Here is a 23,494-nt window from a genome sequence, read left to right as displayed (position 1 = left end):
ATTGAGACCTCCTGCTGGAGTGAGCTTGGCCCTTCGTCCCACTGCAATTTCGCGGGCTTTTTGTTTCTTTTTTCCCGCCAGCTTTACGGCCGAAAAATTGAAATGAATTTGCAGCTTGGAGCATGAGTGAATGCAATTTTTAAACCCTACCTTTTTTATTAAGTTTTCGGTTTTTTTTTTTGTCTTGCCTGGTGCCCCATGTAAACATATTGATGATGATGCCGCAAGAGCTGAGCTTATGTTTGCCTTCGCCACTGCGATCGGAATTGGCAGGCTTAGGGGGGAAAACTTTTTAAATTAATACCCAGTCAGTTTGTATTTTTTTTCAGGCTGCTCAGAAGGGCTTTTAGGCTCAATCATTGGGTAATTATTATACATAAAATATACAGCATATATTTATAAAAATAATATCGTTGGATTGAGACGTATGGAAAAGCCATTAATTGCCATTAAAAACCATTAGGGAAAACTTTTTGAATTACAACTTGGAAAGTCGATTTCGTTAGAAGCTGAAAACTTGTTTACCTACTTGCCAGGATAATCTGACCCGTCAGCCTGCCCATTTTCCACAAAAAGCTGCCCGACTGAGTGGCACATGATTAGGGCAACTCATATGCGCATAGAACGCCGCGGGCCAAGTGGAACAGAATTTGCATATATATATTTATGAGCGGAGGGCAAAGGAGTAACCAAACTGGAAAAATAACAACACGACCTGACCCTCCCACAGGAGCAAAACTGAACAACAAAACAACAAAAAAAAAGGAGGATGATAGGGAACAAAAAATAAATAATAATATACGAACGCAACAATTTTTCGGCGTGGCTGCTGATGTTTTATTTTTTATGCAAATTTTGTTGCATATGAGAAATTGCCAGCACCAAAAAAGAGCAACAAAATCATCATATACTCGTTGTGTGCGAAGAACGAAATGTGCAAAAACTTTAATAAAAGACTGTGCCGGCAAGGGGTTGCGGGCTCCAACCATAAATTCGTAGAGCTGGGTGCGACGTGCCTCTTCAAACAAAGCAACACTCAACGTCGCCACTGCTCCAACAAAATAATTTCAGTGGCAAAAAAGGAGGGGCGCAGGAGCATGAGGGTTTTCGGGTTGCTTGCATATTAAAAGTCAAAAGCGTTGAGCTGCTAAAAGGAGTACAAGTTGAACCCGGGGCAGGGGTATGGAATTTCTTCTGCCTTGTTGCATGCAACACGGAAATTTGCGTTGACAACAATGCGACATGTTGGGTGTGGCCTCGAACCCAAAGGCACCACCTTAAATTAGTTAATATTAATAATTTTGCAAGTTTGCAGGCGGCATTAAGTAATCTCTGCATAGCAGGAGATAAGTAGGTTAAGTTTTAATTAAATTTGGTGGGGTTTTTCACGGAAATTAAGGTTAATTATGGCCAGCTTATATATTATTTTTTACTGAATTTTGAACCTTGAAAATTGAATTGTTCAAGAGGCAACTTAATATAGCCTAAATAAAGCTGTGCTGTTACGCTTTGCCGCCTTGATTTATTTGAACTTGTTCTCTCTTCAGCTTCTGCCTTTTTGTCTGCAACTTCGGGGCAAATAAATCAAAAATTGCAATAAAATTGTTTCCGCTGCAAAAGCGAGCAAAAAGAAAACCCAAAAAACTTCTAATTGGTAATTGCAATTGTGCTCCGTTATATCTTTTTCTCTTCACAGATACTCGAGTTCAACTTGTGAATTATGTAGATAGTTTTATGAGTTTTCTACCTTGAAAAAGAGTTTGTATTCCGATTTAAGCAGACTTGAGATATTAAACCAAAATTTTGCTAATTATCTTGCTGATTGACACTCTCCACAAGGCTTCAAAAACACCTGGAACAGGTATTTTGAAATTACACACCCGTTGTGGCTGTGTGTGTAGCGAAAACCACATGCGATGACAGCTGCTGACGAATAAACTGACGGTCTGACAACATTCAACCAACATGACAACAAACAATTGCCTGACATATTTTCAGTTGCCTTTGATTTAATTATATTTGCATCATGGCGAGATGAAACAATTAAAATTCACTAGAGTTAATTACGGCCGCAATTAAGAGGACATTTTCATAACTAATTAGGGGTAATGAAAAAACAAAACAACAACTGCGAGAAGAAAGTTGAGTACTTTTATTATGTTCTCCGGTTCGTAGTATTTTTCCACATTGTTTGTTTTTCTTGTTTAAATGAACAGGGAAGAATTACCATAAGAGTCGCATAAAGAAGGAAATTGCAAACAGGATGGATTATTGAAGCCATAAAAGGATTAAATTATATATCAGCAAGAGGTTTTAGCAATCTACATATAATAATTTGTCCTAATAATACTTTTTATAAATTTATACAGGAAAGCCTTGCATGTATCGAGGACTTTTTAAATGTCAGATTAGGTATCAAGGCTCTTAGCGTCGAAATCTGCTTATGTCGCACGAGTAAAAGCCGCAGTGAAAATGCCAGCGAAGCAGGAAAAAAAGCAGCAATTATAAAAGTGGCAAACAGCAAGAAAAACAATAAGAAAAAGGAAAAGCAGTCTAGCCGGGCTGCGACTTTTGTTGTGCTTCGTTAGGCGACTTGCCTTGCCTCAATCTTCTCGAGTTCTCCTCGGCGGTTTTTCCCCGGCGCAAGTTTAAGTGGATTTTCATAATTTACGCGCTCTGCGCTCGGTGAAGAATCATAAATTATTACCCTCGGCCCGGAGCCCCTCCTGTCGGTTGTAACAATTGCATTTAATTGTAAGTAAAATATGTGAAAAGTTTGTGTTGTCTTTTTATTTTATTTTGTTGTTTTTTTTTCAGCTGTGTGTTATGAAGCCGTATCGAGTGTTTGAAAACTTTTTCAAGTCTCCAAAGTGGGCAGAGTTTATTCATTCACTCCCACCGATTTTACCCACCCCCCCCCCCCCCCCCCCCCCCTCGATGTCAGCGACATGTTGTTTTCATGTGATTTCCCACTGTCAGCAGCAGCAGCAGCAGCTGCGACTGTGTCTATGTGTGTGTCCGTCTGTCTGGGCGCCTTTTTGTTTTGCTTTCATGATGATGATTTTCCAGCTTGTGATTCCAATGTTTGCCTTTCGTCAACGTTTATGACAATATATCAACGGGAAGCTTCATCTCTGTCTCCCATCGCCCCAGAACTTGGTCTACTTTATGCTTTTATTGGTTACATGAAAATATTTTCCACTTTTCCCTATTTCCTTCTTTCCAGCCCCCCCGCCCCGCCTTTGTCGGCCACAATTGTCAGCCACAGAAGTTATGAAGTATTTTTTCTTGTTTTTTTTCAGAAGTGGAGATGGGGAGGAAGGGAAATCAAGCGACATGTTGCCGTAAAGTTTTTAATTAAATTGTTAGATTTTACATTGACACTTTTTTCAGTTGTTGCTGGTGAATGACAAGCAAATTGGGTTTCTTGTGAGCGAATAATACAAGGCCCGGCCATGTGTATGGGAATTTTCTATATATTCTTTATTCATCTGCAATATTAGGTGCAATATTTTGTAGAACTTACTTTTCCCTCGTATCGGTAAAAGGCATAGTTACCACACTTTTTGGCAGTTTATGGCACGCACATTATTAGCTTGGTCCAGAAAGATTTTCCAGGAACCAACACCAGGAAAACGACCACGGTCCTTGGTCAGTTCTGACCTCTCCCGATAAATGTGCGAAATGTGCACGCTCCGGTAATATTTTCCCCCTTGGCGGTAAAGGGCGAAAAGGTGGGGAAAGCAAAGGCAGCCAGGGAGTGCAAGTTGGCTGCGGTCTCATGATAAAGTTGACACTTTATGCGTTTTGGCTCAGCGTCGACAGCCTGAGGGCGGAAAATGCAAAAAGCCATGCACAGAAGTGCGGAAAAACTCCACACGCCACACATGTGAGATTTGGAAAGTTTTTGATTTTGTTAAGAAATATGAAAGAAACCTTTAAAAAGGCAACTCAAAATATCGAATTTCAACAAAATTTATTTTAAGGCACTGTATCCAACAATTTTATTGAAAACAATACACGGTTTGTTTCTCACATATTTTAGTTTACAAGGGTTATTCAACTTTTTTGGGCTTGTTTTTTATTTTTAGCTGTGCGACACAAAAATCAATTAAATACTTTTGGCACAGGTGGCGTATACGCAATATTTGTTGCTGACCTGGTTTCTTTTTTCGGTTGGAAAGCATAGTTTGCTTAGAAACATAGTTAGGTTATTTAAGCTGCTAAATTTTTTAGATGTAAAATAGAACCCTTTTTTAACTCTCTTATTTTATTTTTGGTTCAAATTCCGCACTTTGTTTGCGGTGCTCTTTCGCTTTAATTACCCCTATTACATATATTTGCATGTTTGTGTTTATGTATCATAATTAAATTTACATGAATGCATGCCAGTTTGGTTTTTGGCACTTTAGAAAGCTAATGAATACTTAATTGGCGCTTTAATTTCGACTGACGTTTACGTTTTCAATTGGATTTGCTTTGGGAAATTGTAAAGGGCTATCAAATTAGTTTTTAAAAGTTTACACGTTTATTGGAAAAAAAGATTTTCAACATCAGAAATCATTTTTAAGCTCTGTAAACCCCGCTTTTAAAACTATAAATTTTAGCAAAATGTAGACAAAGCATAAACAAAATGGTTTAATATATTCTTTTATCCAAATTTTCGACAAATTTAATATATATTTGACACATTTCAAGCGCCGAAAAGCCTTTTTCATTGCAACTTTTCCGGTTGTGTGTACTCTTCAATTTCGGACTCCTCATCAGGCTGTTTGAACAAAACCCGTTTGCGCAATAATTTCGAGTGCACGCGTGTTCAAATGAATTGAATTGGATAATTGAATGCATGAGTGACTGACTGGTTGATTGACTGACTGGCTGATTGAGAGCCGTTGTGCAGAATGCTCTGGAATGCGCTCAGCCACAGCCCCCTAATTCAACGAAATATACTATAAACATTTTTCCCTGCAGCTTACGTTTCTTTTTTTTTTTTGGGTTAGGCATTGCAACGTGGTGGTGCGACAATCGCAACGCCTTTCAATCAAACGCTGCACACAAATTCCCAAACAAACCGACAGTCGGCCACGCCCACATCCGCCCGTCAGCCCCCACGACCTGTCACTGCACGTGACAAATGCCGACAAACGACAAACGGCATTCGTTGGTCGTCCCTCCTGGTGGTTATATGCATCGCTCCTGCTGCTTTCAATATGGCAATATGCCCGGAAGGGTTAACAGCGCGCTACCTGAAGTTTTTGGCCCAGCTTTGTGGGCCACTAATTTGCCAGATATTTCCTTTCACGCATCTGACTCTGACATTTCGCGAGTTCACTTTATAGACCGCGAAATACCTTTATACATCTAACAAGTTTTCGCCTTGAACATGTATAATTTACTATGCAAAATGTAATCATCGTTCCTTGGGTAATCATTAATGCTGCGAAATTAGGAAATAAATCAGGCTTCTTCTTACGACAAATTTGATTGGCCAAAAAGTTGGCGCCAACAAGTAGATTTCCATCAAAGGGAAAATACTGCCCACAGCCGGACAGGAAGAGGAAAATACTTTCGGCACTCGAATTTCACCCCACAATCGCTGTCATTAATCATTTGGTCCTAAAAAGGTGCCAAGCAGCCTGGATGACGTTAATCTCCAGGGAAAATTTCGCCCAAAACGAGCCCGAAACACTCTTCGCGGCACTTCATTCCTATAGCAACTTGAAGGTAAAATACCTTGGACTTTGTTTTTCCGTAAACAATTAAAGTTGACTGTGTGGGCGTGGCCAATTTTTGTAGCTGACTTTTGACACGTGTCAGCAACGACAACAACGACGTCTCACTGAATGACAAGGCCATGTTAATGGCCATCAGGCCACAAAGAAATGCCCAGCATAGTTTCTGGCTACAAAACCTCCGAATTCTTGTGGCAATTAAAACAATTTCTTGCCCTTGGAGAATGTTAATTAAACGTGGCGTCCGGTTACAACATGGATATTGATTCGAACGCAATCAAGTGTGATAATTGCTGCACAAAATGTAAAGGAAAAATAGTTGCTACAGATACTGCATCTTAGGAAATCATAGCAGTTGTAGTTTTTGTTTGTGAGATCAATTAAATGTAGTTTTAATTTATCAAAAAGAAACCTAGATTTCTGGAGTACATTTCATTTTCAATTTAATTTATTAAAAAATTGGTAAAATCCTCTTATTCTCAAATATTTTAGACTCCCAGATGGTGGCATGTGATAATCCGATTATTTTCTGTGGGTCAAATAAATACACTCTAGTCTGTTCTGAAGATGCTCCTCTGAACAAAAGTTGAACTAAATTATTTCCTGGTAAATATTGATTTAAATTAAAATTCTTAGTTTAAAGGCCTTTAAATATTTTAGCAAAATGCAGACCAACTTTTAGCAAGTAAATATAGTTGGTAACTCGAAATACTTTTGCTTTTCGGTCGCACACAAATATAAACTTTTACTTGGCCCCTTTTTACAACCACAATAAATGCCATTGACCTGAGGATTTTATCGATTTCGTTTTTTTGTTCAGTGCACCGGTGAGCTGTCTCATCAGAAAACGCTTAGGCGGTCGACTGAACCTCCCATCCCTTCCCTTGGTGGCTTGTGGCTAGCATTATGCCAAATGGGCAGTTCTTCTTCCACTGCCGGTAATTTATTTGCACTTTGATAGCAACAAGATGCATGAAGGGGGAATGGAGGGTGTGGAGCCCGGCGGCACTTATAAATCACTGAACGGAGGAGCAGATTCCACGATGCTTTCGCTGCTGTTGTGGCCTGCAACTGCTCCTGCAGCGGCGACTAAGCAGTTTATTGAAAAGTGGGACCCTCAGTGCGACGCCATAAATATCAGCTCAAGTGGGCGCAGAAGCCACGCCCACTATAACCAACGTTTCATTGTGTTTCAAGGACTTTCTTCGAGGCTTTAATACTTTATATTTTGAAATAGGGTAATTGGCTCTTTATGAAAATTCAAAATGAATTCAGAAATTAAATTTAAGATAATTTAAAATATATTTTTATTACTCTTAAAAACTGTTGCAATCGAAAATATAATTCTGAATGCTACTCTTTGGTGGATAAGTGCCAAGGTCATGGCGAATTGCATTAATATTGCTCATCAAACAGCACTTGGCACTCCCATTCAACAGATTCGCACTTTTTGATGGCAGGCAGGCTGCATGCTGGCTCTATACTATATATGAGTTGCATTTCATTGCATTCGCTTCGATGGCCGCTCAACATGCTCAGAAGCGCACTCGAAAAACGCCATGAACAGCAGCGGCAGGATGTTAAGAGTCCTTCCCCATTCACACAGATATGCACGCACACAGCATCAGCTGGATGTGTTGGTTGAACAAGTTCAAAGACCTGCCGAAATGCCGGCACTTTTTCGAGAACTGGCCTTAACATGGGTTCCACTTAGGCAGAGAGTTTATGCTAACAGTGAGAGAGGAATTTTCGGAAATGTTAAGAGCTTCTAGCAGTTTCGGATTTCGAAACCTAACATATTTACAGAATGTTGTTTCTGTGCTTTCCCCTCTTTTCGCTGAAGTTTTAAACAATTGATACAAAAAAGATAAGAATATTTTTAAACTTACTTTCTTCTTTCTTAGTATTGCATATTTAATTCTTAAAAGAATGTTTTGAAAGTAACTAGCTTTATGTTAAACATTTTCAAACTGTGGAACTTATTTGCTTCTACAGAGTGTAAACGTTAAACTCTCCTGTTAATTTGAACATGAGTTCCATTTTCCACATTTTCCCTACATACGACATCGAAATGTTATCTCCCGAGAGAGCTGCATAGCTGTAGAGTAGGAGAGCCTGGAGAAGGTCATGCGAATCGCGAGCAATTAACGAAGCCACTTCGTTTTATAACATCTCTGCGTGTGGATTTTAACCTCGTTTTCCGTCACCCAGAGTTCGCTCCTCGTTACTGCGTAACCTTTTTTTAATCATTTTTTTTTTTGTGTTGGTTCGGCAACTTTTTGTTATCTTTTGTTGCTGCCGCTGCTCTCGGAGTCGAGTCGCAAAAGTTGTTGACAGGCATCTCGGCGCAGCTCAGCTTGAAATAGTTTGCATGAAATTAAAATAATCTCCAAGATTTATTGCTCTAGAAAGCGCAATTGACTCGAGGCTTTAAATATGCCGGCGTAGAGTTAAAGGCGATTTATGCAAATTAAAGAAAATGTCTGCAAGTATTGCGAGTTGTTTATCGCTGGCTAACCAGAAAACGTAGCAGAAATTGGCCCAAGTGCCTGCAGCTTTGTTTAATGGTCGAAAGTACATATTTGCGTTTACTTTGCTCCCTGGGCCCTTTGCCCCCCAAATTCCTACTTTATTTTAGCGTTCATCCCTCTTTTTTTTGTGTTCACTCGCCTCGGGCATTTCTCAAGACGTTGTCAGGTCCTCAGCAGTAAATGCAGCTGCCACTTTGGCCAACTTGTTGTTGACTTGTTGCCACTCTGACCGTTCGGAAGGAAAAGCGGAAATGAAGTTGGCAATGCGGAAATGCCATTTTTCATGATTTCTCCATGCACACACACACTCGCACTCGCCCTCGCATTCGCTTTCCGTTTTCCCCTCTCTTTGTTTCCCACCCCATCTCGTGCTTCCCTTTTCGGTTTGCTTTTGACAAATTGTTTGGCGTTGCTGGTCCAATATTAACAGTGCATATCCATCTAGGGAGACCTAGTGCATCTGGGAATTGCCTTGGTCTTTTATCTAATTGGAGGAGTAGCCCCCCACATTGAAGGGTTTTACAAATGGGGGAAATGGCCAACAGCGATTGGAGTGGGATTTCAGGGAATTTAAACGAACAAAGATGAGTTAAACTCAAAGTAATGGCTCAATAAGGATATCCATCAATAGGAATTAAGTAAAAAATATTCTAAAAAAAAGTGCATCCATATTCAAACTAAAATAACTAAGATTTTTCTCAAATACCATTAGTTTTATTTTCATATATGCCTTCTAACGCCTACACAAAATTCTATTCACTTACCTGCTAGCAGAAAAGAAAAGAAATTTCATCGTTAACAAACAGATTCAATTTAGCACAAATATTGATGGTCATCGCAGACTATTTTTAATGGCTTTAAGCGAAAGTTCAGTGACTGGCGGTGGGGGCAGTGCTCAAGAAGCATCGATCATAAATGATGGAGTGCGGCAATCAAGATAAATGGTCCCGTCGAGTGCCGGAGCCATCGGGCCAAAGAAATTCACGATTCGACGGCCATTTATTGCTCGGCTCGATGACATCACGGCGTATGCGCAATGTGCGACGAGAACGATGGGGAACTATGAGTTTTAAAGTGGCGAAAACAAACAAATAGCCCCGAAAAAATCAAACAAACTATTTACAAATTGCTGGGCCCTTGAAGAAAGTCATAAATTGAATGCGTGGCAGGACGTGGCACGACATGAAAACATTATCGAATATGAAAGGAGAGCGCAGAAAGCGTTTAGAGCATAGTTTCCGGCCTTGTTTCTTGGCTCGAAATGGTTATGTGCACAAAAGGGCGGCAATCTTCGGCGGGGGTGCGGCCCAATTTTATGGGCTCAAACATTTTTTACGAGCACTTACTTCCGCCCCAGAAATTAGACAACTGCTGGGAACCGTTTATGCCCGAAAGGGTGTTGCCATCCAAAATGCTTCCCAATAAGCCGACGCGAGACTGAGACTGGGCTCAGTCCTCAGTTCTCTCGGTACCCTATCTCTGCGAATTTATGATGTGTGTAGCAATTGGGCTATTGTTAAGGTCGCCCTTGGCCATCCACTCGAGTATGTCATGCAAATTCTGCTTATTTTATTTAATGCGAATTTTACGAGTGCCCAGGAAGGGATTAATTTGCCACAGGCAGTGTCTCAATTTTCGGCCCCTGGATAAATAATAATTTCCATTGGGGCTGGCTTATTTCCCCTGGATAACTCTTTCTGTTGCTTTGTTTTTTGTTGGCAATTCAGTGATGCTTAAAATTTAACTTTCCGTTATTTGTCATGTTTTGTTTGTCTGGTGTTTTGGTTTACCCGTTGGCGCAATTTATGCATGAGGAAGCCAAAAGGCTGCGGTACGTGCAGCGTCTGCTGCTAAGCCTAAAAGTATGCATAACTAAAAAGAGCACGTTCCGCAGATAACAGAGCAGCAAACGGAAAGGAAAGCAAGAAAAGTGGGACAAGAAAAACAAGCCATTGATAACTGTGTGCAGAGAAACAAAAAAAAGTCAACTAAACAAGATATTCTCGGAAAATCTTTACGACTTTATCTGAAAAATACGAAGCTTTGAATTTTCAGGCCCCCAGATTTTCATGTGCCAACTTTTCATACGAAATAAAGTCAATTAGGTTTTATTTTTTCCACAGTGCACTTATATTTTCGTGATTTTTGGGCCATCCCATTTTCCGATTGTGTGCGTGTGGGACAACAGATATGTTTGTTATTTAGGCAAATGATTTTTCGCTTTGGGGCCCGCTGCCAATGATGTGGAAAATGCAAGCTAGAGCGCAGCTGTGGCCAAAGTGCTGCCATATAAATAGGTCACAAGGTCGCAGCAGCATAAAGGCCGGGAATGCTCAAAGCCAAACAATAATAAAGACCAAATAGAAAGAGCACTAATGCTAAACGGAAACCGGGCAAACCGCGCAGCGGTTTCAATGGAAAAACTCCATCGCTATCGAGGAAAGCGAAATTGCAAACTAATGCAGTCAAAGCATTGCGAAAACATCAAGGTACAATATAAATACAAAAACTATAATAACACTGGAACCGAATGCAAACTGGAAGCAACCCAGAGAGCCAGGCCAATGCGAAGCGGCAAAAGTGACAGACAAATATTGTGGCGAAATTGAACGAAGGACGGAGCCACGGCAAAGGAAAATCCTGGGTCTGGAAATAAATCAAATCACATTATACTGACTCAGTATAAAAGCAGCTCGAGTCCTCAGAAAGTAAATAACATTTCTATTTCCTTAAGCCTGTCCTTGACGGCTGAGGTAGTGAGACCAAAGCAAAGCTTTAAAATAAAGTAGAATTATGAAAAATAATACTTGTATTTTTCATATTCCGAACAATAAATTGTGTTCTTTTATTTTCAATAATCATATAATAAAGTGAAATTCTCGTTGATTTGTATTTTTATTCTATAAATAAACAAGCTTTCACAGTATTATTTTAATAAAAGCCAATGATGAAGATCAACAATTCCAGGTTTATTTCCCAGATTTTCTTATGTCCGAAATAAAAAACTACACTTGGATCAAAACAATGCGGTGAATAAAGCTCAACTATTGATGACTGTTGCTTTACTCAATTTCATATGTAAATAGTAACCAAAGTCCCAAGCAAAAAGTATGCCAGAGTTTTACAATTTCAGCTTTTTCTGACTGCCAAGCCAATTTTTCATACCACAAATATATAGCACACATATATATATATTTGCATGAGCTGCCGTGTAAAAACAAATAAGGCAACATCAATTAAAAACAATAAATAAAAGCCGGAAAAACTTTGGCATTGAATCAGCAGAAGTCCAAACGGAAAATGAAAACGAAACCAAGCCGAAACGGAAAACAAATCATCGCCGGGCGCAGGCATTTAACAATAGTTTATTGCCTTTTCTCTAAACAAGATCCAAGCAGCGAGCCCTATTTGTTCTGGCGGGTAAAAAATTTGTTCGAAACCACAGGCTGTTGCCAGAGCCTTTGGAAAATCCCTGCCACAACTTTTTCGCCCCCATATTCTCCGACTCACTCAACATGAATATCAATATTTGTAAGCAACTGTTGTAATTTACATATACATATGTATCTCTGCCCGCCAAATTTTCCCTTTTTCCCGGCCGACATAAAAACTTTTTAATTTTCGTTTTCATGGCCACAAGCCGCCGCTTCGTTCTGCTTCTCCACGTTGATTGCACATCATTTTCCACGAGCAAGTCTATTTTTTCGCCGTTTCCATTTGCCACGAGCTTATGTATGTACGGCTTAGCGACGTATTAAACAATTGAAAAGCATTTCCACAGGCTGCCGCAGCCGCAGTCGCAGCTCAGCAACAACAACAACAAGGATACGTATAGAAATCCAGCATGGCAGAGGGAAAAGCGGAAAAATTGATTGCCATTTCAGGGGCAATTTTTAATGAACAGCAAATAACAATGACCCCAAGGGCTTACCCATAGAAATGTTTAACAAATGAAAAGCACATCACAAAATGCTGCTGTGTACATGCCACAAGTTACAAATCAAATTTGGGGAAATGACATTTCTGGCATCCGCTTAATTGTTTATTTTCATTTTAGATTTTCGTATTTATTTTGGTAATTGAATCGTAAGTTGGAAATGACATTAAGCGAAGTGCAAGGATGATGAGTTTAAAGTGAAAAGTTTAGTTTACATGATATATTATATACTTAAACCCACTTATAAATTCTTATTTTCTTGGTAAACCACAATGTTCTTTGGTGAAATAGTATGTACCCAACACAGATACAAATAAGTTAGATTTTTACCCTCTTCGACATCTTGTTTGTATTTTTTTTAAATGGCTCCAGCTTAAATGCTTTTAGTTTAGAACTCCCCTGACATCCTGGCAATCTGTTCTAGTCCCGTCAACAATCCGCACCTATGTCAAATATTTTTCCAACCAGCTTAACCATTCAAACTCAGGAGGCCCGGCTGACGTAAAATGTTTTTGATGTCCGCCACGCCAAATGTGGCAAATGCCTGGCCAACATGCCGCATAAATAAAATGCCCCAAATGCACTCGACTAAACACACTCGGCTACACCTCCACCCACCCACACACATCCAGTCAATATTTGGAAAGCGAATTCGTTTTAGGGTTTTGGGGAATTGCGAGGCAAATTTATTTGCTGCCATGTGTAGCGAATTTTGTTAGCACTCGAGAACTCAACAAATTGTTGCTAAACTATGTTATGCACTTGCAATCTTGGCACGATAAAACTTTGGTCTAGTATAAAAAAAGAGCTCAGAAAATAGTATGAAGTTAGAGGTTATTCGAGTACAAAAAGATAAATATCAGATTTAAGCTTGTAAAAAATGTATAAAAACATACATTCTGTTTAGCGAAATTTCAAATAAAAATCCCAACCATTTAGGCTTTAAAAAAAAATTAATAACCTTATATTTCTTCACTCACCTGAATTGGGTCCATTGCTATTCGGTCGCGCCGAGGGGGCTCCATCTCTGGCCTCCACCTCGAGGGCGTAGGCGCCCTTCTTCTCCCTGTCGAACACGGTTTTCGTGAAAATTTCACCGCTCTGCAGGTTGATTTCGAAAAACTCTTTGCCCTCGTTACGCGGCGAGTCGACAATGTAGTAGTAGACCTGTAAGGGAAAATACCACGCAAGATTCTCTGCTTTATTTCTGGACTTTTTTCTGGTTAATTAAAACATGGCTCACATACACTCTTCCCTTATGAAACTTCAAAAGGAGACAAATTAAAAATGAAATTCGAGAGTGAGGAAAGAGCGAAATTTAATTACTGCTTCGGACATTAAAGCGGAGCGCTAATGATAATCAAATCCCGCAACCTTTTGGGCGGAAAAGCGGGGACTATAAATGAAAACGCTAATTAGTGCGGACATTTCGCGCGTACATGCAAATTACTTGGCTTGAGGACACAAATTGTGGCCAAGGAAAAAGTATAAAGCGCAGAAAAGAAAAAAAACATGGAATGGCCAGCGCCAAAGTGCCATATTATTATAATCGCGAGGGCGTCTGAGAGATCCAATCCCCATCGCAGGCCCAGTCCCTTTCATCACAAAAGACCATCCCCTGCGGTTCTGCGCACCCTGCATTTTGCATTAGTTTCTCCGCAATGCTTTCTGGACCTTCAGCGAGGGGGCTTAGCACACACTTGGAAGGCGTGCAAAAATGTTAACTCTTTGACATTTATTAGCCGGCTGCCAGCTGATGGCCAAATGGAGGCACCGCGAAGGACGAAGGACGCGGTCAGCGAGGGAGAAAAAAACAATTACAAAGGCGTGAAAGGGTCGATGAAAGCGGAGGGGCCTTAAAACTGAGTAAAAACATCAAGATGGCGATGATAATGGTAATTTAAAGAGCTTTACGAAGGCCACTTTCCAAGCTTTTCAGGATACTTTCAGGGTTTTTGATTCTCTTAAAAATTTGGAAGCTAATTCAGGAAAAAAGAATTGGAGAGGCTTAAAAGAAGGCTTCTTACATAGATTTTAATGTTTAAAAGTATGATTTATGTATGTTCTTTAACCCCTTTAATTCATCGTTTAAGTTAAAGCCTGAAAATATAACCCAATTTCCTATACTTTTTTTTCTCTCCTTTACCATTATCCTCTTGCCTGTCTCTCTTCTCGCTTTCGAATATCCTTTTTTGTTCGGTTCCTCATCGTCAGCGCCATTAATTTGCTAGCAATCGTCTGGCATTTCCGCCAAATTCCCCCCGCACCCACACACACCAGCAGCACCCCCACCCACCTGGTCCTCGGTACTCACCTGATTATTTGGGAATGTGCCATCCTTGTCGATGGCATTCACCTGTGTCACTTTGGTGCCAATCGGTTCGCCCTCGAGCACCGTTTCCTGTTCGCGTTCGGTGAATAAGGGTATTTCATCATTAACATCCTCGAGCATTATGTAAACGGTCGCTTCCGATGCCAATTGCTGGGCTCCGTTGTTCTACAAAGTGAAGGGAAACAAAGGGGGAATGGAGTGAAAAAAAAACCAATTTAAAAAAAGGCTCACAACTCGGGATATATTTGATTTTTAATACAATTTTTTGCGTGGCCTGGACTTCTTGCTGTTTGTGTTTTAATTAAGCTGTAAAGTGCGTTTAATGAGTTTCGCTGGACGCTTTTTGCTTCCGATAAAATATTTGTTTATTAAACTGCAATCAAAGTTAAGCTCAGCGCAGCCCTTGATTAAAAAATGTTTGAAATATTTTACATATATTTTTTATATCAAGAACATATTTTTCCCCTTTGGCTACACACAAATTGAATGCATTGATGAGTATTTGAACGGAATGTCGCTTTCACCCTTTGTCAGATGATTGATTAAACAATGGTCATCAATCAGGCAGCAAATCTCATTGGCAACTTGTCATTTATTAGTTGTTTTATTGCCCAGCATTGGCCTTGTTAACATTCCTGGCCACCACGTTTATTTGCCCAGTATTTGGCACTCACATTTCGGCATTACGTTATTAATCAATGCATATGAAATCCATATACATAAGTGTGTAAACACATGTTTGCCCCAAAACTGACAGCAGCAAGGACGAGTGCCAGTGTCGAAATGAATTATTTATTTTGTGTTCATTTTCCTTGGCAAACATGTGTGATTAGTTGAGTCCTAATTAGGCTTCATATTGGCCAAGATGTGGGTTGAAGACTAAAGAAGGTCTTGTTGCTCAGAACTACTATAGTCGAGAGCAAATTTTAAGGCCAGTTTTAAATAATTTAATTTATTTAATTTCAGTGTTTATGTCATACAAAAATAATCCTCTTTATTCCTGAATTGTTTAAAATTTCAGCACCAACCGCAGGCTTGATAAAAATTATTATTTGACATGTTTTCCAGCCGCAGAGCAAGAAAAAAATGTGAATTAAAAATGAATGTCCCACTAATACATGGGAATATTTAAACATTCATGGCTTCAGGGAAACCGCAAAACTATTTTCCAAATTCATTTGGAATTTTGTCTCTTTTCACGGATGGATGGGACGAGGTAAACCCATTGGGGTCCATTAGCTTTTAGCTGGTAATTTGCAGGGAATAGTATAAATGAAACCTTGTCATGTATTAAATTGCCTGCACATGCGAAATGCAAAGTGTGGAATTGAATTTTTTGTAATATTCGTCATGGAGAAATTCCCATTAATATTTCAGCAGGCTGTTATATTTGTCCTTCCCTGAATAGCCAAACTAATGAGGACGCCGATGCAGTGGAAGTGCTACAACTTGACATTGATTGCGAATGCATTGATTACCGTTCAGCCGCGAGCTGTCAATCAATCAGTCAGTCAATCAGTTAGTTTCTAATGAATTTGAAACGAACCGAGGCACCCGCATTTGCATTTCCCCAACTTGGGGCGGTGGGCGGGTGCAAAGGCTCGCGCAAGTAATTAAAACTTTTCAAATCAAATAATTACAAACGTATTTGGCAGTCATTCTCAAATACAAAAGTCAAATACATGTCTAATTGAGCCTAAGACCAACTCGAAAACTTTCGGCTGCCGTCTGGGAATTGCGCAAACATTTTGCAACTTTAAATTGAATTCGTTTCGGGGCTGTCTTTGAATTTGGTTGCCTCCTCCTCCGGACTCACCTCGACACGTATGGTTAGATTGTACTCCTTGATGCTCTCGTAGTCCAGCGGATGATTCACTTTTATGTCGGCCCAAGTGTCGCCATTGTCCGGTCTTTGTTGCAAGTAGAACGTGTGAAATTTGTTCGTTTGGGCCGTTGACCCGGGCATCAGGCGATAGAAGACTGTGGGATTTCCCTCGATACCCGAACTGCAGACGTTGTGGCCAGGAGGGAATTTTTAAGCAATATTAGTAAGGTGGTAATAATAGTTTTTTATGGATTCACATACTGGCTACATGAAATTATGATTTCTCTACAAATTAAGTGGTTATTTCGTATACTTTTTTTTTTGTCAAAAAACAATTTCTTAATGGCGTAAAATAAAAAAAAAAAGAAAGCCTTGATTTAAGGAAATTTTATTCTTTAAATTCTCCAAGACTTTCTCACAACATTCACACACACACAAAAATATATATATAAAAAAAACACATGCCACATTACAAAATACAAAGGGCCGACGCATGAATCGAATTCTTGCTCTTAAATTAGGTGATTTGTGCGCTTTAAAAAATTCGTTCATTAATTAATTTCTCAAAGCGTCTTTGGTGCAATTTAAAAAGTTGAGAACCGAAAAAAAACAAAGGCAAAACCAACCGAATATAAACCAAATGGCCTCAAAAAATCTAATTGCCATTTGAGTGTGTCGGGAATGGGTTTTTCGGCACATGATAATGAAAAACAAATTAGGCGCAAAAAGACCAAAATCTGTATATATACACGCGGCGGCGTATACATATATATTTCGTTTGGGCCTGGACAACACTTGCATCTGACAGAACGCCTTAAGAACGGGTCTTAAGGATAAATGAAAACTGTCAGGACTGCGCCAAAATGTTGCCAAGGACAAAAAGCACAAAAAATTATTGTTGCGGAATGGGGGAGGTTGTGGTGGAGACGGGGGGTGGAGGAAAATGGTTGGGAAATTTGTGGATTGCATGAAATTTTCTTGGAGGTTTCTTTTGTTTCCTTCTTTTCTTGTTTTGTGTTTTGTGTTGTAGTTGTTCTGTGATTGGATGTAGTAGGTGTGAGTTGATTTTAATTTCATTGGTTCGTTGTGTTGGAAAACCGAAAATAAGGTGTATTTAAAAGATTTACACAACACTTTCTGTACACTCGGCACTCTTCGCTTGTTGTTCTGATAGTAGGTTGTATTGCAGTCTAGACTCTAGAGTATATCAGCTAGTGGGTAAAGGATAAGAAAATCATAGAACTAAACCGAAAAACTTATCAGTTTGCCCTCGACCTTGGCACGTGTTTCTTTCTGTGTGCTTCTCTGAGGACTCGAGGCGCCTCAAGAGCAAACACAATTATTATGATGTACGCGCACACTCGGGAGGGGAGTCCTTCGAAAGACCCTCCCCCAAACACTTAAACCCTCTCCTAATGGCGTCTAATGTATATATACATATTGTTAACAAATTTCTGTGCTGGGACATGACCAGATAATTGCGAGAAGAGAAAACGCAAACGCAAAAAGAAAACTCAGGATGAAAATGCTTTTTATTCGAAATAATTTAAACACATAAAAAACAGGCGAGAAAACAGAAGGCAGAACCCAAGCACGTTTAATAGATTGTAATTTCCTTAATATTGCGCTGGGGAACAGAAAGGAGGTGTACTTAAGGGCACTAAACTAACTCTATACAGCAGAATCTGGCTCAGGTGTGTGCAGGTGCGTATGTGCAGCATTCTCACGGTATAATTTTCATCTTTGTTTTCTAATTTTTTATACCTAGTTACGTTTGTTTTTATCTCGCTCTTGGCCTTTCGGCTTAAGTGCATTTGCTTTTAGTGCGGCGGCAGTGGAGGAAAGTGCATGGTAAAAAATATGGCATAATATAAAAACTGACTCGGACTGACGCATAATTAAAATGCCAGTGCCATGTGGATGGCTTGCCACGAAGATAAAACGCTGCCCGGGGAGATCCAAAGGAGCGCAGTGTCGTTGCGGGGGTCGAAAGTCATTTAAGTGCTCTGCTCCAAGTTTTTTTTTTAATTGCAATTATAAAAAACAAAACTTTGTTTGAAATAAACTTTCGCTGGCAAAGGGGGGGATTTGTATATGTATACATATTTTATTTCTGCCCCTGGCTGGCACTAAGTGGCAGGTAATTGAAACTGACCCGGCTCATCATGCGGCAAAGGTTAGCGACAAAGCCATTGCGAGTTTATGCAGTACTTTTATGTGTCCAAAAGAAAAAGAGCTGGAATAGTTGTATTTTCATTTTACGACGCTCGGATTACCCTTGGAAAAAAATAAACGGACACTTGTGCTTATCCTTTGCGACAAAAGAAGATTGCTTTGCCAGATTTTATTCAAGTTTTGAGCATTTTTTAAAAATTAGAAGGAGAATCTTCAATCCGTCAAATATATTATTATTAAGGCCCCATAAAGCTTGACTATTCTATCAAAACAAAGATAGTAATGTGCGTTTAATATACAATGTGAGAGTTGTGCAGTTTTTAGCATATAATCGTGTACATTTCACTGGTGCAGTTTAGAGTGCTTTATAAATGACTTGGAATTCTAGGGGACAGATGATATGGGGATAATGGCAGAAAGTTGGGTGAGCACATAAAGTAACAAAGGCAAGCCAACATCTAAGGAATATCAAGAGTAAACATTCAGAACACACAAATCAACGGCAAGACACAACACCAATAACCAATAAAATATTCATAAAAAAAAAAAATTATAATAAAAACACCTATAAAAATATTTAAAAAATATATATGTTTTAAAATTCTTAAAAATAAACTAAGCAAAATGGAATGAAATTTATTTCATTTTATGAATAATGCTGTATTTATTTTTTTTTTGTGGTTAACTTTTTGCACGAAAAATGAACAGACCTGGCTTTGATCGAGACGACTTTGCCGCCGACGGGCATATTTTCCTTGACATAAATGGGCCCATAGACGGTATGATCCCAGACGGGCGGATTATTGGCACGATCGACCACATCGATCTGTACTTCGACAGTACGCGACAATGGCGGATAGCCCTTGTCTTGGGCCATTGCCTCTAACTTGTATGTCTCGCGCTGTATTTTGTATACATTTCGCGACCGACATTATCAAAAATCGTTTTAAAATCAAGCAAGGCGTGGCAAAAATGACAGACGCGTCGATATTGGTTGGTAAATACGATAATCGTTCAGGAAAAGGCAAAAAACAAAATGATATAATATATAGTTGGGAACATTTGTTTCAACAAGTCTCTAATAAAAAGTGTAATTATAGAACTTATAGTTTGGTTATAGGTAAAAAGTCAAAACTGAAAAGGGTAAGCCAACACCTCTTGAGAGAAAATGTTAAAACTGAATTTAAAAACGGGGAAATGAAAGAAAACACTTGTAAAGTTGACAAAAAGGTTTCAATTTCTTATATGCAGTGCAAATTATTTAATATAGTCTCGACCCTAGCCTTCAAAAATAAACTGTTTATATATATATAGATGTTGAATAAATATTTGTAGCATTTAAATAAATATTGTAGATATATTCAACTAAATGGATAATTTAATAAATAAATATTGGGCTTTGTGCATTTTATAAATACAATTTTCATAGCATACTTTACAAAGTTTGCTGCGGTTATATTTCTTTTTAGATTTCGACTATTGCTTTTTAACATTTTTGAACACTTTGTGTAGTTACCTGGTTTCTTAGAGCAATATTATATTATATTAACTGCAACCTTGTTCTGGGCGATTTTGAATGTTAGAGTAGCGTATTCACCAAATGAAAACCAACACCAAAAATTTCATTACGATCCTCACAATATTTCAGGCATGTGGGGGGGCTTTTCTTTTTATCGAAGGGGAAATTTCACAGATAAGAGGAGGAAAAGCTAGACCAATGGGTTATGTGTGAGAGAGACAGAGAAAAGACCTTGATTTGTCAAAATTCAAAAGATTCCAAGGAACAACCACTAAAAAAAAAGGATGGTTCTCCTCAAAATAAACACCAGATTTTCCAATATTTTCCATTTCCATTTTCGATTGGTTTTTCTTGTATTTAAAGAGCTTATCGTTTGGTGTCAAACTCGGGTTAGCTTTTACGATATGCCACCACAAAAAGGACATCCGTAACAGCGTAGACCGTAGAGACCGTATGTTAAAAATACATTAATGCTATGTTAGCCAATCGCTAAATGCTGTTATGCTAATGTTAGGGCAGACCCACAGCTGTTAGACTCGTTTAGGTTTAGTTTTAGTTTTAATATAGATTTAGTCTTAGTCTTAGTGTTAGGTGTTGACTGGGGACCTTGTTGGCTATACAAACCTTGCCTTAACCGATGTTACAACCGTGCCCACAGTGACATTCTCGCGTATGTGAATGGGGCCGTAAATGCTCTTATCCCAAATGGGCGGCTTATTATTGCGATCGACGACATCTAACTCAACGTCGACATCGGCGGCTGAGGGCGGAGTGCCCTTATCGGAGGCGCTAACCCTCAAGCGATAGCGGTCGCGCTGTTGATTGATTTCGAGGGATTTGATTGAATTTCGGATTGAAGCGGTGGTACACAATGTTAGCGTTAGCAGCGAACGGGGGCGGGTTAACATTGCAAGGAGTAGTCGAGGCCCGAACCCAAAATGTTAGAGTTGGTTACGTTTTTGGGTTTGTGTATTGGGTGTACGTTACGTTACGATTACGTAATTGATGGCATCGTTGTTTAAATGTTTGTTTTTTTCATATTTCAAAAGTTGTTACAGGTTTATGAAACATAAAAAGCAAATTAAATAGACAACAAAAATTGTATAAAATATTTAATATAATAGGGTCTTTGGATCGGGATTAGTACGGGTGATATAGCATGGTTGTAAGGATGGTTGACATAAAAGGTTGGTCTTTTGACGAGACTATTTCTGGCTCTCATGGGAGCTATCCTAAGATGAGGTGAAGCTGTAGCTTCACAACTATACAACTATACTTAAAATGAAGTACAGTGTGCTCCTTGAGTTAGTTTAGATTGAAGATTAGCTTACAGTTTTTAATTTTAGGTTTAAGTTTTTGTGAAATTGCGATTTTTGGGGGTTAGCACAGTAACACAGTTAACGCATTTGGTTGCATTTACTTACTGGATAACAACCCTAAATCGTTGACAGTACCATGATTTTGTATATGTAAATATAAACGGGAAATTAAAAATGAAAACATTAAAATGCCTCGATCAGCTACCCTCTCGAATACATAGAAATTAGAGAAAATCATAGGATAAAGGTGCAGTTGAAAGGAAAATACTTTAAGTAACATATCCTAACATCCTCTTGGGTGTCTTTTGGCCACATTTTTGATGGGCATGCAAAATGAAATGTTCTTCAAAAATATATATATATGTTAAACATTGTTTCAAAAATATATAAACTTGAGCTAAGGCAAAAAATGTGTTAAACTTGCAGCAAGAGACCTTCAAAAAGTTGTATAGTCTCGACAAAAAGTTGTTGTTTTGAGGTTGTTTTGGGATTTTCATTTTTTATATTTTCTTTTTCGGGTAAAAATCATAAAAGGCATTACAAAATCAAGCTATGGGGAAAAGGAAACTATAACTATTGTTATATTGTACTAATTTATTTGGTTAAAACCTTCAAAAATTGGTTACAACGATGCTCAAAAATATTCGTGATCGTTCTCGTTCCGCCTTTAGATGTTTCCTTTATTTACATTATCCTTAAGCCCATAAACCTGGCACCAAAAAAATATTAAACAGCCCAAACCCCCGATATTTTTGGTTTTCTATTCACATTCTGTGTTAGTTTGAATTGTTCCAAAAAATGTTAAAAATCAATTCGCTTTCTCGGCATTCTCTGCCCGTGTTTAGGTTACTTTCTTTGGCCAATTTCACGCACTATGAACTAAACAAAATAATCGATGGAACCAAATAAAAATACTCGTTTAAGTTATATCCGAGCGCAGATGTCGCGGGATGTGGCAAAAAACTTGCACTGCTTGCACATCAAACTCAAATTGACCTAAGACTGTTTGGCGGTCTTGTAAAATATTTAAATAGAAAACAAAGGAAAGGTGCAGTTTGAAAGGAAACGAAAAACGAAAACAATAAGATTTATAGATGTATCTACAAGCCGCCTAAACTCTCTAGGGCTTGTTACTTCTTCGCTGAATTTGTTAGTAAAAAATAAGAGCATTTTTGTTTTCCTTGATAAATAAGTAAAATTAAAATAATTTAACTCGGTTAGTTGGGACTTGGCAAACTCAAAATAGGGGTAATTGATATTTGTAACGTTTTAGGGGATCACTTGAAAAGCAAACACTTACGTCAAGCGGCTTCTTGAGCACAATCCAGCCGGACTCGGCCTGAATTTCAAAGTATTCCAGATCGTTGGGATTGAAGGGAGCAGTCAGGCTGTATACAATGGCGCCATTGTTGTCGGCATCTTCATCGGAGGCTGAGACACGCAGGATATTGGTGCCAATGCTGGCATCCTGCTTCACATTCTCCACGTATTTCTGGAGGTAAAAAAGTAGTTGTTAGATATTTAATTACAACGAAACTACGTTGCACTCACCTGACGATCGAAGAGCGGCGGATTGTCGTTGACATCCGTGATCTCTACCGTGAAGGAGCAGACTCCCTCCAGGCTGGGATCTCCCTGATCCGTGGCCTTAACAGTCACCGATACGAACTTGCCATCGTCGCCCTCGCGATCGAAGACCTTGTTGGTGGACACCTCGCCGGTTTCCTCGTCAACCGTGAATTTGGTTCCCTTCTGGTTCGGCTGCTGAACAATCGAGTATTTCACCTGTCGCAAGGAACATGCAAAATTGTTTAATGATTGACACAAATTGCGATTAGAGGCAGAGGGGCGTTTGACCTCGGCACACGACATGCACTTTACGGTGCATTGAACTTGGGAGCACGAAAAGAAAATTATGGCCAAATCTCGTCATGGAATCTCTATATCGCCTCCACACACCCACATGAGTTGGTAATGCAATTAGGTGTGGGTAATCATGTTTGCTTTGGCCTCAAAACACAAATAACTTATAATTAATCTGCCTGTCCGACCACCGAAGGGGGAAAGTAATTAGGCAAAGGATAATCAGGAGAGGCCTTGAGGGGTGGTTTGGTTATTGGTAAT

General features: G+C 39.1%; 1 protein-coding gene across 8 annotated transcripts in view; it reads right to left on the bottom strand.

The window, feature by feature from the left end:
• The window catches only part of CadN (neural cadherin), a 111,868-nt gene that overhangs the window by 54,647 nt on the left and 33,727 nt on the right, over positions 1-23,494 (bottom strand). For 4 of the 8 annotated variants that reach the window (XM_041776210.2, XM_041776213.2, XM_041776215.2 and 1 more), the window contains exons 6-11: positions 22,922-23,155; positions 22,671-22,862; positions 20,676-20,866; positions 16,349-16,538; positions 14,515-14,697; positions 13,181-13,367 (exon numbers count right to left, since the gene is read on the bottom strand). In XM_041776210.2, coding sequence (XP_041632144.1) covers positions 13,181-13,367; positions 14,515-14,697; positions 16,349-16,538; positions 20,676-20,866; positions 22,671-22,862; positions 22,922-23,155 — 1,177 coding nt within the window. Of the gene's footprint in view, positions 1-13,180; positions 13,368-14,514; positions 14,698-16,348; positions 16,539-19,242; positions 19,434-20,675; positions 20,867-22,670; positions 22,863-22,921; positions 23,156-23,494 lie in introns of all 8 variants that reach the window. The other 4 variants (XM_041776211.2, XM_041776214.2, XM_041776216.2 and 1 more) reach the window with 1 other exon arrangement.

The sequence above is a fragment of the Drosophila kikkawai genome, chromosome 2L (genome assembly GCF_030179895.1).
Source record: "Drosophila kikkawai strain 14028-0561.14 chromosome 2L, DkikHiC1v2, whole genome shotgun sequence".
In the NCBI taxonomy this organism is placed as follows: domain Eukaryota; kingdom Metazoa; phylum Arthropoda; class Insecta; order Diptera; family Drosophilidae; genus Drosophila; species Drosophila kikkawai.
Note: the sequence above shows the minus strand (reverse complement) of the source record. Positions and strands in the feature narration are given on the sequence as shown.